This window comes from Peromyscus leucopus, chromosome 3, assembly GCF_004664715.2.
Source record: "Peromyscus leucopus breed LL Stock chromosome 3, UCI_PerLeu_2.1, whole genome shotgun sequence".
Lineage (NCBI taxonomy): Eukaryota > Metazoa > Chordata > Mammalia > Rodentia > Cricetidae > Peromyscus > Peromyscus leucopus.
This window is the reverse complement of record NC_051065.1, coordinates 6,017,998-6,034,025: the sequence shown is the minus strand read 5'-3', so window position 1 is coordinate 6,034,025 and position 16,028 is coordinate 6,017,998. Positions and strand designations below refer to the sequence as shown.

Genomic DNA, 16,028 nt, shown 5'->3' with positions numbered 1-16,028 from the left:
GGTCTATGATTTATTGAGGAAGAAAAGCATCTTAGGCTGAGTTGTCTCTCTTGATCTAAATTTACATGTTCAAATTCTAGCCCTCGAGCCACAGAATGTGACTGTTTATGGCGAAAGAGCCATTAGCGGAGTAACTAATTTCACATAAGGCCATCACCAGGGGCCATAATTAGGTATGAATAACATCCTCATAGGAAGAGGAAAATCAAACACAGGCACATATAAAGTCAAGACAATGAGAAGACACGGAGGAAAGGCCATCTATCATCCAAGGGGAGAGGCTTTAAAAGACATCAATATTGCCAGTCTTGAACTTTTACCCACTAGAGTAGTGAACAAACACTTGTCTTAAGTGACCCAGTCTGTGACACTTAACGATGGCAGTCCTATCAGACCAGGGCAAAGAGTTTTGAAAGTCTTGCAGGGATTTGAATGTGTTCACCACTCTTTGTATGCAAACGGGCATTGGGCGATAAGGGAGAACAACGTGCCAAGTGAAACTAACGTGTAAAGTGTGCATGGAGCCAGAGCCCCATAAGGAGGAAAACAAGTCCATCTCAACCTGGTTTACTGCAGTTTGTATCATCAGTTCCGAGAAAGTAAAGACTTTGGGGCTCTACCCAGGACAGTCCCTAAGCACAGCTTACTATAAACATCCCAGCACTTCGCATGTCTTCTCATTGTGTTGTTTGTACTATAATTGTGCAACAAACAAACAAAGTCGGGAAACAGTGAAAAAACAGGAAATCTGTGTGACACTGATAATTTTACCATCTCAACAATTGTGACACAAAGCCAGGTTTGGAGATTGTCCTAGACTTGAACCTCTGCCACAGGCATAAACAGGGCTGGCTGTCCAGCAAGACATCCATTCTCAAACGCTTCTTAGTCCAGAGCAAGAGAAAGGAAAGCAAACTAAGATGCCTGTTCTTCTAGAAATGTCACTCCAGTCACAAGGAAAATGCTTAGGAGAGCTGGTTGGAAGCAAGATCAATGTTTAATCTCAAGTCATTGGATTTTAAACATCTAGAAAACAGTTCCCACTTGAGATGCTTGGAGGAAATGTAAAGGAGTTTGGGAACAAAAGTGCATTTTGTAATATCACTCTTAATAAGCATAAGCTAAATGAGATCAGGTCCATGATGTCATTCACTCCTCCTCACTCTTCTCAGCACTCCAAGAGGTGAGTTCCTGTATTGTTCCCGTGTCATGGGTGTGGAAACTGAGGCCCAGTGAGTTAAGTGAAATGATAATAACTAGTAGAGCTAGGATTCGAACCAAGGACATCTGACAAGAAAAAAAAACAGGCTGGTAATGATGTTCATACTAACGAAGTTCACAGATGGAAGTGACCATTTAAAATGTTGAAATAATGTTCACAGCATGGGTAACTCTAAAAGTAGTAAAAGTATCATGAAAGGGATATTTCTGAGTAAAACTTTTGCCATTTATTAAATAACTCATGAAAAAGAAACTTCAGAGTAGTTGAGCAATACAACTTCTTAACAAACACATGTGGACCAGAAGGAACGGAGGAGAAAAGGTGTAAATGAGAAGAAAAGACAAGCAGGGAGTGACCTGAGGAGGCATGCAGGGAAAAAAACAGCACCAGTGACGACTGAGGCAGAGGCTCAGTTTCCCTGCAGAAAATGATCAAAGCTGAAGCTTTGAAGACCTGCCTTGACAACTTGCCACCTCTTCTCTGAGTCCCACCCCCCAGGAACAGCAGCACTTACCTCTCTCTGAAAAAAGTTCCAAGCATGGGTAAGCCATCTATACCTGGGCAAGCCGTAATTTGTCATTCTGGCTTTCAAAGTAACCATATCTGACCACTGTACTGGCACCTAAAGATAAAAAGCAGAACATCAACACATAAGCCCAACTAGCCAGGCAAAGGCTTTCTTACACATGTAAATCTACAACTGTCAGCATCCAGACAACACAACACCACATGTACACAGACTGTGTTAAAGCTGACACATACTGTTCCAATTTATACTCGTTTATAGACTAAATTAAGCTCACACCAACAAGGCTGGCATTCAAGAAACTGACATGGGGATCTAGAACTAGGATATAGAACAGAGAGGTGCATATATAAGCCTTGAAAACATGGCTTCTCAACCTTCCTAATGCTGTGACCCTTTAATACAGTTTTTCATGTTGCGATGACCCCTAACCATAAAATTACGTTCATTGCTACTTCATAGCTATAATTTTGCTACTTTGATGAATGATATCTGTGTTTTCCAATGGTCTTAGACTACCTCTGTGAAAGGGTCATTTGACCCCCAAAGTCAAAACCTAAGACCAGGGTAATTTTGAAATCTTATTAAAAACAGTAATACCAAGCTGAGAGAGGGCTCCGTGTGTAAGAGGGCATGCTGCACAGCCTTAAGACCTGACCTCAGATCTCCATCCTACAGAAAAGTCTGGATACGGCCACATGTGCCTGTAGCCCCAACACTTCCAGAAGTAGGAAGGGCAGAGAGCAGAGGACCACTGGACCTTATGGGTACCAACCTAGCAGAAAATGCCAAGCTCCAGATTCAGTGAGAGATACTGTCTCAAAGGAATAAGGCAGAGATCAGTGGAGGATGACACCAGTTCTCCTCTGGCCTCAGCATCTGAACGTGTGTATGTTCACCTGCAGACACTGTGAACACACACATACACACAGTGTACATATATGCATACATTTTAATTAAAAATTAAACTTAAAAATAGTAATAACAGCTGGGAGGCAGAGACAGGTGGATCTCTGAAAGTTCAAGGCCAGTCTGGTCTACAAAGCAAGTACAAGGATAGCCAGAGCTACCTCAGGAAAAAAAAAGTAATATCAGTAGGAGTAAGGTTAAAATTCCGTAGGCACAGAAATTCTTCAATTTTATTTATTTTCTAATATTTTAATAATCACTTGAAAACACGTAATACAAAAAATAGCAAGTTGGTTGGGTATACATTCTCTTCTTGTGGTTTAATAAAGTTCAGAAAACTAGACAAAGTTCAAGCTGCCCACTATAATGATCATTATCTCATATCCGTTAGGATATAAAGTGAATGGAAGTAAAATAAATTCTCAAGAAATACATCATCTGAAACAGTTAATATTATTGGCAGATTTTAACTGGAGTATTGATAGGAGCTGCGTATGTAGAAACAATAAAACTAATGGAGGAGTAGACAGATGTCAAGTCTCTTGACTTAGTTAATAGAATAACTTTTTTCTAGATTTTTGCTTTCCAAAATAAACACTGGTTGTTTCTTCACTGTGGCCACCATCAATCTGAAACCAAATGTGGCAAGAGAACAGAGGACCATTGAGGTTCTGGCACGAAATCCTGGGCTCCGGCCATAAAGCAGAACACACACTGAACAGCTTGCTTGCATGAAACAGCTCAGTGCACAAAGCCCATTCTATGTAAAGGTTGGATTCTGCGAAATCTGGCAGATAATAAACTTTAATGACACTTTTCTTTTACATTGTTATTAGTACAGAAGCCATAAAAATTGCAAAGCCAACTTCTCCTTTTCTGCAAGGCTGCTTGGCACATTCCACTTTTAAACAGCCCTTCCTTCCTCTCTCCTTGGTGATGTAATGGGGAAGATTTACACAGGCAAAGCAATGACGTGTGCTCATGACTGAAATGGCCGGTGATGTGCATTCATTTAGTGCCCCAGGAGCTGAAGCCATGGAGGACGGTCCCTGCATAGTGAGCAGCAGCTGAGCAAGTGGAAGTTCCTTTGTTTTCTTATGCTTCTTAGCATGGATGCAGCCCTCTCAAGCAGGCTGAATTAACTCGTTGTAAGCCTCCACAGCTTTGCAGATTCATCACACAGCAGTAGGACGCACACATGGACTTCACAACCCATCTGGAAAATCCACACAAAGAAGGGGTGTGCTGCCTCATGAGACAGTAACTGGAGCACTCAGATGGCTGAGGCAGGAGGATTGCCACGAATATGAGGACAGCCTGCATTGCATAATGAGTTCTAGGCCAGCTTGGGCAATGAAGATCCTGCCTCTAAATCAAATAAATAAATGAATCCGTAGAAAGATACTCATTTCAAAAAATATTTTAATTACTAAATAGAATACAACCAAAAGCTGAGGTTAAAAGAATTAAGAATTATTTATAAGATTTATTCTTCCGTTGTTTGCTTATCAGGAGTGTAGGTTATTTTTGAAAACTGAAAACAGGGTAAATCTCCTTATAGCTAAAACAAAAATCTGGGGGCCTACTACCTTTTCATTTTTCTAACAAAGAAAGTTTCTAGAGATAACGTGAAAATGTGACTGAAAGAAAGCAAGTGAACTCCCATTTTAGGGGAATTATTTTTTCCTATACATTCTCAATTTTACATTGAGCTAGTTAAGACTGACCCTGACCCTTCAACTTTGCACAGATTCCTCTTCCCAGGTGTCCTCATTCGTGGGAGTATGAGTGTCTTCAGAGAGCTCTGAACGCCAGTACAGCGACCTGCACAGGTCAACTTCGACCATTAATCTGCAGGAGCCGCTGAATAGCCACAACCTCAGAACACTACAGATTCGCCACAGAATCTTTAATAACTGTACCGACAATGGACATGACATCAATTGTATTAAACAAATGCCTAATGCCCTGCTCATCTCTGGAACAAATACAAAACAGTCACCCTCTCTTAAGAGGTCTTGAAATTTTAAATGTTTAAAATTCACCGGAAACTCATCAGGTGCCCAGGCCCCATCTTTTCCCTCTGTTCCAGCTGAGCACATCTGGACTAGAACAACGGAACACACCTGATTAAAAATCACCTTTCAAGCCTGCCCGGAAGGCTCAAGGGCAACACGTTGAAAGGCACCATTTTGCAGAAGCAGAACTCCTCTATGAGGCATGAGACCAGCCAGCATCACAGACATGCAAAGGAACTCCACTGCTCCCTGGGAACAGCTGTACTGATTTCACCACTGAAGTGGACAAGCTAAGCAATAGCCAGGGTTGGGGTGGGAGGGTGTTGGGGAGAAGAGGGTAAGGGCAAAGCAACTGGTGGAAAAGGCTGAAAAACTCCTCCGTTATTCTAAGAAAGCTATCAAGGTTTTTTTCTAGTGGTTTCAATGGCTGAAATAAGAGGGAAAATGCTGAACTGCTGTTTTCAAGCAGCCAAATCTCAAGCTGTGAGAGTGTTTCTACCACGGTAAGCACACAGCAATTCTTCAAATGCACTTCTTAAAGGGCAATATGGTTCAGCTTGTTGCAATCAGGAGATACTGGCTTCCTCCCTGCTTTCTGCTGTGGTCAGCAAGGATGGGCTTAAAGGAGGAGGTCTAGCACTCTCCAACAAGCACATGCTAATCTCCCTCATTATTAACTCAGAATTTGGTGTAAATGTCTTAGACTAGTTCTAATCCATGATGTCCATGTTTAAGAAATCTATGGAATTAACGATGTATCACAGTACCCCAAGATAAAGATTTTAAATTATCACTTGGAAATGTGCTTTAGCCGTTGGGGGAAAAATATACGAGTTTTCAGAAGTGTCAAGAATGTTCACCCTTAGCGTGTAATGTGATCATGCAAAGTAAGAACCATGTAGCACAGTCCCTCTCCAGTATTCCGCACTGTCCCTCTGGGAACTCACCATAACCTCCTGCTCGTATGTCCACACGCCACAAGCCAGTTCCACACAGAAGATGACGAGTAATGTCCCGAAGTACTGCAGAAATACGGAGAGAGCCGTTAGCATGAATCCATCAGAGGCAAATGTTACTCAGGCTTGTGTTTTTCTACGACAAGAGTACACAGGATCCCTCTTCAGGGAGCATATGGTAAAAGTCTCCCCAAGCAAGCCTGGGGCCAGCTATGGGTAGCCATCAGGACTCGCCTAATTGGGGCTTTGTTTTGTCATTAGGCAGCTGTTAGGGTAAATCTTTTATAAATGTCAATAGTTTCATTGAGCTAAATAAGAACTTATGTGGTGTAATTTAATAAAGCTGAATCAAGTTCTCTGAGAAATTACACCCAGTTCTTCTCAGAATGAATGAGGTGAGGTCTGTAGTTTCAACACTTCCCCTGGTGCGTATTTTCACTTTCTTTTGGGTAACCAGGTGAGGGGTTCATTTACACTTGTAAAAAAATGACAATCTAGAACAAAATCTCTACTACTCATGCTAATTTAGAATGAACTGTCAGTTTCTCCTGTGGGAAGAGGTCTTGGGAGGCATGCAAAAGCAAATAGGCAAGAAAATTGAATGCAACATTGAAAACAGAAATGCAAACGAAGAGTAGGTATTTCTGAGAAATAGAGACTATGCAGGATCCTGAACAGGAAGCAGACCTGCGACAAAAAGAATAGAGAAGTTTGGGCAGATAAAAACGATGTAAACAAATATACAGAGGCAGGTGGGTTGTACAACAAAGCGCCAAGGAACACAACATACATACCCAGAAGAAAGAAAAATGAGAGACAAAATTGAAAGGCAGACTGACGCCAGATTGTGGGGGACACCGGATGACCCACTAATGGATTTTAAATATACCATGAAGGCAGTAAGGTGGTATCTCTCAGGGTTTCTGAATAAGAGAAAGGCATAAGTGGGTCAAATAATATCAGGACACTAATCAGTTTGAAAGCGGAGGGCTGAGGGATGAGTTGACAAGCTGAGAAGGCAGCAAACAGGGGTTTGAGACAAAGACATGAATTTAGGAGGCAGCCTTGCAAACAAGTGGGGAACAATACAGCAAAAGACATTGGACCACCTGGATGTACAGACTGAGTGAGAAAGATGTATCTCCCCAAAGTAGAGGAATAGGAAGGAGTAACTCTTCTGTGGGAGGATGGATGAAAGCGTGCACTTTATTTCCAAAATATAGAAACACATTCCACTAGATGTGTTACTTGAGAGCTCAGGTACCTGACATGGGACTGGAAAATACTGTCTTCTTAAAAAACAGAGCAACTTTTGGATAGTGTTCTATTTTTCAACTTGATAATTTAGTCAAAAGCCTTCAGAAACAGGCTGGTCCCATTTCACACACAAGGAAACAAGTACAAAAGGTAAGTCGTGTGACTTAGGAATGTGCCTGATAAATTTCATGGATTATATCTTTGCAGCGTTGTTCTGTGTGTTTCCCTTACCGCTCCCCTTGGTAGAGGTAACCTTACAGAAGCAAATATTAAAAGTCCGAGAAAGAGTGGGCTTTCTAGAAGTTCTCACCACTGATTCCAGCAGGAACAGAACACCACTGAGCTCACAAGTCTATTTCTAATGCAGTATGGGATTGGGTGGTAGCACTGGATGGTGGTGGTTCCTTGGATTATTCCTTCCTTGCAATCAAAGCTCTATGAAGAGCAGACACCGAAATGTGTTCTTTATCACATAGTTAGTGCTTGATAAATACTTGCTACACAAAATAAGTGAAAACGATGCAGAGTGAACTGACAGTAGTTGCTGTGCTCATGGAAGGGAAAGGACTTCTTAATAAAGGTGGTCTTTAAGAGGAGGAGGAAGCAGTGCTGTTAGGATTCCAGAAAGAACAAAAGAAAAAAAAAGAAATCTCAGACCAGGAAGCACCAAATGCAAAGCCACTCTGTGGATGAGTGAGTTAATCAAGCTGAAGGTAACCAAAGCACAGATGTGGCTGGATCCATAGAGCAGGTACCAGTCAATGTTTTGAGGTACAGCAGGCTGGGGAAAGGACTTGGCATTTTATTCTTAGTGTGATGAAACCGTGAATGGGTGGCATGATCTGATGCACCCTATGAAAGCATTTCTGGCTGTTTTACTTACAGAAAAAGCAAGGTCATGAGATTTACACAAAGGATGGCTGAACTAGGACAGGAGAGGAGGAAGGGAAGGAGCACATTGGTGCAGGACTATTGGCTTTCAAGACGACATTTTTAGAGTCTTTGTTCAAAGTTTGTCAAAAAGAAAAGAGCAATCAAAAATGTGGAAAATTACAGTTTCCTACTATTTCTGCAAAATAGTCCTCACGACTTAAAAATAGAAATCGCTGCTTGTGGTTTTAACTTGCTTCCTTCAAATTTCTTGCATTCAAACAAAAAAATACAACTGCATAATCTCTAAGTAACACAGCTTAGAAACAGTAAGTGGTTCAAAAGATAAAGTAGCATTTGCCAAGAGGCTCCCAGCTCACCAGAAACCTCTTCTTCCAGAGTCTTTAATACAGATGCAGACAGGGCAGCTTCAGGACTCAGATCTCATCTCGAAGTGTTATTTCTAGGGGTGAACTGAAAAATTTCAGCCTTGAAAGGCCAGCTAGAACAACTCTGGTGAGCTTGGTTACCCCACGTCAGTCCCTCTCTAATACTTAAGAAATATTTCAACATGAAAAATACATTTACTAGTGTGTTACAAATATATCAAGTGTTCGGTAGTTTTCTGTTTAACCGATGTTCTTACCTTTGATTTAAAAACAAACAAACAAACAAACAAAAAGATATTAGGAGGCAGTGAGACTCCAGGGAAAAAATATTCTATGGGATGCCTTCACAGAGCCTTAACCTGAATTCTTTTGTTTTCTCTTTTTTCTTTTTGTTGTTGTTTTGTTTGTTTGCTTGTTTGGGGTTTTTTGTTGTTGTTGTTGTTGTTGTTGTTGGTGGTGGTGGTGGTGGTGGTGGTGGTGGTGGTGTTTTGGTTGGTTTTTAATTGAAATAGATATTCTTCTTTGTATTTTTATTGTTATTTTTGTTATATTTTGTTAAATAAAGATTATCTTTATCTTACTTTTATTTTTTCTTTTTTGATTTTCCTTTGGAAGGACTCTGCAGGGGTGAGCGGCTGATATGGGGAGAGTGGGAGATGGATGGTATTGGGGTGCATGATGTAAAATTTCTAAAGAATCAATAAAAAATATGGTTTTTTTTAAAAAAAGATGGTACCTGAACTGGCCATCTACATCTACTATCAATCTACATCTACTGGCCATCTACTGGCAATCTACATCAGATTGGTGACTACCCTAATTGTCATCACAGAGCCTTTATCCAGTAACTGATGGAAGAAGATGCGGAGATCCAGAGCCAAGCACTGGGCTGAGCCTGGGAGTCCTCCTGAAGAAAGGGAGGAGCCAGAGGGGTCAAGGTAATGACATAGGAACCCACAGAGACAGCTGGCCTGAGCTTGTGAGCTCAGGGACTCTGGACCAACAGTTAGGGAGCCTGCATGGGACCAGCCTAGGCCCTCTGCATGTCTGTGACAGCTGTGTAGCTTCGTCTGTTTGTAAGGCCCCCAGCAGTGAGATCAGGACCTGTCCCTGGTGTTTAGCTGGCTTTTGGGAACGAAGCTGGATTACCTAGCCAGCCTTGATGTAGTGAGAGGAGTTTGGTCCAGCCTCAACTTAGATGTGCCCTGCTGTGCTCAAGACCATGGGAGTCCTACCCTTTTCTGAATGGAAATGGAGGAGTGGATGGGGAGGGGGTTGATGGGAGGCTGGGAGGGAAAAGAACAAGAAGAAGGAGCAGAAACAGTGGTCAGTGTGTAAAATAAATGAAAAATGTTAACTAAAAAAAATTAAAAATTAAAAAAAGAAAAGAAAACTGATGTCCACTCACAGTAAAAACCAAAGCAGTCCCCTCAAAAAGCAAAATATCACTGAAGATAAATATGTGTGCTGGCTAGGAAAAGGAACTATCCTGACTCTCCGTTGGTGATTACCACAAATATTTCTGGCCTGAACTAAATCCTTTGAAATCGCAGCTGAGTTAGCATCCTCATTCCCTGCCTTCTGGAGTCACTGGTGAGTCTGGAAAAGGTTCCAAGACCTGGCCATAGGCACATTCTCAGATGTATGTAATATGTCCAATAACATGAAGAACTGCCAGGCCTATAGATTCAAGCTGCAGGCCTAGAACAACAGGTATGCTATCATGAATCGTTTCTTTATATTTTTATTATTGTGTGTGTCCATGTACCTGGGTGTATGCAGGTGCCCATGGAAGCCGTTTGAAGAGCATGCAAGTTCCCCTGGAATAGGAGTTCTATGTCGTTGTGAGTCACCCGCTACAGGGAACCAAACCCCTGGCCCTCTTCAAGGACAGCAAGTGCTCTTACCAGCTGAGCCATCTCTCCAGGCCCTGCACCCAGTTTCTTAAAAGAACCATTATAATGAGCTGCCATCGTCATTGCTCAAGCATCCACAGATATGCATATGTAAAGCATATACATCAAAACATGCTCTCATTCCAAAACTCAAAAACTGATTGACAGGGTAAATTCCATATGACTTGGCCATTCTTTTAACTCTGGGAAACTCCAGTGGTTTCATCTGATGCAAGTTATCCCACATGAAACAATCACTCTGCCTTTACTCCATTAACACTCAAGGAGACTGACTTGTTTGTCCTTGAGGTCGAAAATATTCCTTATTACGCTATCAGGGTTTCTTGAAGTAAATTAAATGTATAATTTAATTCAAGTAAATATTTTTTATGGAGGATGCTACATGTTCCTGTCTGTTATTCTACTCTGTTATTATTACTTTAACCTGAAACATTCAGTCACCTAGTTCCAGGAACACTCAAAATGTCAAATCCATTCTGGGAACATTCTGCATGTCAAGTCCATCCTTACAGCACACAACTTAACTCTACTTACTCTTTGCTTTTCTTTTTTATGAGATCTGATTCATTAAGTCAGTCTCCTACTGATCAATGTGCAGAGAACCATTCAATCACCATTTTAACAGACGAGCTGAGCTTGAAGCATCTTGATGCGTGATGCTAATCTTTATCTTCAGTAAAATAATGCTAGCCAAGGAATTAGGCAACAAGTCTAGCTCTGCTACAGTATGAAGTGAATGCTCACACTGCATTCCACAGCTATCCTCTGTCCATCCACACAGTGGAGGGACATTATCCAATCAACATCCCACTTGGCATGGCTCTCTTGGTGCACCTCTCTTCCTAATTTTCCATTGCATGTGGTTTGTTTGATGGGGTTCCCTGAACCTGCTTCACTCACACAGTAACCCAGCCTGTTTTTTCCCATGTGCCTTCCTTCTGGAATATGGAAAGTTCTGAATTTGGTGCTATAATATTTAAGTTCAAAGCCAGCTCCAAATAGCAGTGTGATTTGGGGCTGTACATTTAACTGCCCTGCTGTCCACTGGCTCATCTGTACAATGAAGATAAAAAGGAAGATTTCTTAGCAGTTGTCAAGGGGACTTAGTACCCAAGGAAGCGCTTCAGAAAATGTGAAGTGTGTTACAAATGCTTTTCTGTATTACTTTGTGAAACTCGGTGCAATCCTGATTGGTCCTCTCTTTCTTCCAGCACAGACTTTTTGTCCATAACGACACACAGTTTCCTCCTAAACTTTATCTTTTGCTCCTGACCACTGGCTGGACTCTCCTTTCCTATGTGTATTTGGGTCTCCCTGTATGTATTTTAGACCTCAGAGGCTTAAGCCAGTTGCCTGTCTTCTCCACAAATTACTGCGTCCGTCAATAGCCAGGCCACCAGTTCCAGCTGGCAAGACCTTATTCTTTTTTTTTTTTTTTTTTTTTTTTTTTTTTTTTTTTTTTTTTTTTGGTTTTTTCGAGACAGGGTTTCTCTGTGTAGCTTTGCGCCTTTCCTGGAGCTCACTTGGTAGCCCAGGCTGGCCTCGAACTCACAAAGATCCGCCTGCCTCTGCCGCCCAAGTGCTGGGATTAAAGGCGTGCGCCACCACGCCTGGCAAGACCTTATTCTTAAACATCATTTTATTCCCAGGGCCTGAGCAATACCTGTCACACAGCACGTACTCAGTAAATGTCAGTGGAAATAATGATCAGTTTGCAAACTCAAAAGGCCAATCTCAGCATTTCCTTAGGTTTCATCCCCCTAATTTGAACCTTGAGTTTCTTGTTAACATCTGACTCCTTTGATTTTTGTCTACACATTTGTATTTTAAATACTGCCTCTTTGTTTTATGTACGTCTATTTTTGTAGACTACACTCTGATAATCCAGTGTGCCTGGAAACATTTAAGACCATTTACACAGTTAAAGAGGGGGGTGGCATTGTGCCCCTTCCCATCTTCCTGGGCTATTAGCAGCTAAGCATTTTAAAGAAGTAAGAAAAAGAAATTGCATGTTTCTGTAGGGAAACTCAAATGCAATTATTTTCATTACATTTTGGTTACTTTGTAAAATTATTCAATGTAAGTTTCCTTAAAATAGTTAAGACCCTCTATTCTAACTAAACTGAAATTTGCGATATACTTACCAGTTTTTACCCTCATAATACTGTAATTTTTAAAAAAGCACCTAGTAATATGCTCTGATTTTCTGATAATAGGACATGCAACACACATGTAGAGTTGCACTGCTGCCTTTTTTGAAAATGTTATAGTAATGGAAAAACATGGCCCTTGACATAATAGACCTGGCTTCAGTTCTGACTAATTTAACTAATAGCTTGCTGGTCTTCCACAAGCCAGAAAGACTGTTTCCTATTTCATAAAATGAGAATTGCTTAGCAGTACTATACTCAGGATTCAATGACATAATGTGCCCTTGCATTCTGACCACTCCCTAAAATAATGGTAGCCATTCTTAATCACATAATAGACTCTATTAGGACACACATTATGTTTAAAATGACCAGGCTTACCTCCTGGCACATGGCCAGTACAGCACTGATGTTATTATGTTATTTTGACTAGAGGATGGTCATGTCGAAAATTGTTCATCCTTTTGCGACTATGAGTGTCATCCTCACAACAAAACACAATCCCAAAGATTATTTGCTAAAATCATCAGTAAAATATCTGTCCATAGGGAACATAGCTGGAACTTTTCAAAATGTCTGCTAGAGAACTTCAGTAGGATGGTGTGAAGGATGGGGAAGTCAACTTCTTTTTTGTAAGGCATTGAAATCAAAGTGTTTGTTATTTAAAAATAACTAGGTCTGCCCATAGCAGAGCTGCATGGCATCAATGACTAGCCTTTGTCCACTGGAAGTTTCTGAAGAGGGAGAGAAAGGTGTGGCAGCCTACCTTTTAGGAGTGGAAAATACAAGGGTGAAGACCAGACATGCTTACGTCCTTGGTGACTTATGGGTAAATGTATCTCTCAGTAGACACAGGGGTGTTCATAGCCAACCCCTTTTAAAGATTATAGCAATAGCAAATCCTCAAGTTTACTAAAGAGGCAATTATTTACAGAAATGGTCTGGTTCCCTGATATCTCCTTCACTAGGATTCCACCCTAATGTAAACAGATTAAGCACATGCCTGTCTGTCTGTTATGTCTCTCAAAACGTCACTAAAATAATAACAAAGGTATCGTCCCAGGGAAAACAAAACATGAAATGATACAGCAGCAGGCATTCTTAGGAAGGAGCAAAGAGGACAGAAGAAGAGTAAACCTATTGGCAATTCTGAAAAGGCTAAAGGATGGAGAGAAAGAAAATCCTTGAACAACTTAATTCCTATTGAGTACTGGCAGCTTAATTCACTTCCAGGGGTGGCTATTTCTGAAAAAAGAAGATTTGTTGAAAACCCATTTAAAGAAACACTGGACCCTTTGCTATCCCGTCCGCCAACACCATGCGGTGGGGTGACTACCCAGTCTCCACCATAAAGAAGATGAGGCCACGGAAGTACTAAGAGAGCCTTGCACCAGGGAACAGCAGGTACAATAAAAGCAGATCTGAAGGTCAAGTCTACACACCTTTCCACAGAGTTTCAAAACTCAATCAAACGAATGAATACAAGATGTTAAGCTAAAGGGCAGTGGGAAAGGGTCTCCAACATTCTGACAAAAACATGACTTCCAAGCTGTAACGCTTCGCCCTCCAAAATCAATGTGTGAGCATTTAAAAAGCCATTTCCAATCATAGACATAAAAAAAATCTCTTACGTGTGCTTTGTCAGGAAATTATAATGGAAAATGAGAAAATAAACAAAAAAGGAGTGAGGTAAAATCCAGGCAAATGTATTTTAAACAAGAGAATGCACATGAAATGCCAGAATGGTAAAAGATCATCTAATGAATGGCTACGACTTCAACAGACCTAGACGGGACCAAGTTTAAAACAGTCTGAAAGACCTGAAAAACTAAATGGTTCAATATATTTTAATAGGTGAAGAAAAATGATCCCATGAGGATTTATGATTATACAAGATTATAATAAGAAACTAAGTTATTAATTTTAACAAATCATGATTCCAGAAATAAAGCATAAATGCACTATTTTATATGGCTGGCCCAGTTGTGGATAGATTTTTCTAGAGTTCTAATCTTGTAAACACTGAACTAACCAAAGCTGTGATGCCTCTGGGTCAAGGAGAAGAAATATAGCAATGGTGGGCAAGAAAGGACCAGGCGTCCCCTCTTTTACTGAAGTCAATGTATGGTACTTAAAACTAAGCCTGGAAGAATGAGAAACGTTACATAAAAATGTGATTTAGAGATATGGAGGTAAATGACAGAGGAATCTGCTGAGGCACAATTGATAGCGGTTGCCTTTGGGAGTGGGAAATGGCAGAGGTGAAGGACTTCTATATTTCATAAGGCTTTTAGCACTAAATTAACTCTCTAAATTATGTCCATGGACCACTCTGATAGAAGGGAGGACAAAAATTTAAAGCAGATATCTCCCCCTGCAGCCTCAGGGCCAGGAGAAAAGATGTAGACACCAGAGTACTTTAAGTATGCTTCACACTGATGAATTAATTCTCAAAGAAGTCATTCCAAAATACTGAAAATTCTAAGTACATGAAATATATTGCAGGACCATTAGAGTCAAATGTTTTGAGTGGCATTCGGAAACTTTCCAAAATGCTCAGGTTACTATCTTCCTTTGTTAATATGCCTTCAGTAGTTCAAAATAGAAGTGGTTTAGTAAAACACACGAAGTATGTAGTTAAATGTGAATTTATGGCCTTGACCTTGGCTGGAAATCGTGGTGTCTTCTGAAATACTGTCCTTGAAAACCACATGCACATTCTACCTAAATCAGTGTGAGTGAGATTATCTCCTACAATAGTTTGTTTCAATAACAAATTTATGAAGCTTAAGATGACATAAAATAAGGGTAACTTTATCCTGAGACCTGAATTTATTTACCTAAGAAATATATCCACATATGAGTATAATCAAATCATATATGTCAAAATGGAGGCAAAAAATCAAGCTTATTTATACACAAATACTTATACATAGATGCACATTAACATGTACATACATATACAAGTTATACGTTATCTCTACATATATTCATACAATTTACTACTCAAAAATTATAAGGCTATCATTTCTTTTTAATTAACTAATATTTTAAATTTATGCTTTGAGAATTCCAAAAACATAGACAGTGTATTTTGATGATCTATCTCCTCCCTTTCCCCTTCTAACTGCTCCATGTCATGCCTCACCCATGCTGGAATGTTTAGTGAGTCATAAGTCATGTCCAAGATGACAGTATTTCACAGCACTCCTCTCCATTCTGGATCTTTTTTTTTCATATATATGTAGGAAGTGTGTGTGTGTGTATGTGTGTGTGTGTGTTTGCATGTGTGTATGCACATTGAGAGTTTTCCTCAGCCACTCTTACTGACTTCTGAGTACATGCACACGCGCGCTCGCGCGCACACACACACACACACACACACACACACAAGTAACATGTTTATATAGGAAAAATCACTTCCTGCCTTTAAACTAGAAAGAAATATCCCCCAAACCCTGTGTATCCATCTTTTACCTTTCTGGTTACAGAAAGATAAAAATCACCCAAGGCATCATTTTTAAAATGACATTCTAAAAAATGTCCCCTTTTCCTTTGTCACACTCTGGCTAGTTAAAGGCACAACCTTAATTACTCTGTTGCATCATTGACAAATCTTATCAGAAAGCAGCTCCACATTCTTTTCTTTTTATAGTTTCAACTTTGGTCAGATTAGCTTCTTTCTAACAATACAATTAATTCATTTTTATTTACATGTGACATGTTTATAAGGAAGGACAAGACAGATGAGTGCCCCAAGCTCCGTAAACTGACAAGAGAAAGTGATTTTATTTCTTTTCATATCTTTACCTCTT

The 16,028-nt window shown here is 40.3% G+C and overlaps 1 protein-coding gene across 5 annotated transcripts in view; it reads right to left on the bottom strand.

The window, feature by feature from the left end:
* Positions 1-16,028, bottom strand: part of Tspan12 (tetraspanin 12) — a 91,641-nt gene that overhangs the window by 21,478 nt on the left and 54,135 nt on the right. For all 5 annotated transcript variants that reach the window (XM_037203496.1, XM_028873009.2, XM_037203497.1 and 2 more), the window contains 2 exons: positions 5,623-5,697; positions 1,737-1,844 (listed from right to left, as the gene is read on the bottom strand). In XM_037203496.1, coding sequence (XP_037059391.1) covers positions 1,737-1,844; positions 5,623-5,697 — 183 coding nt within the window. The remainder of the gene's footprint in view (positions 1-1,736; positions 1,845-5,622; positions 5,698-16,028) is intronic.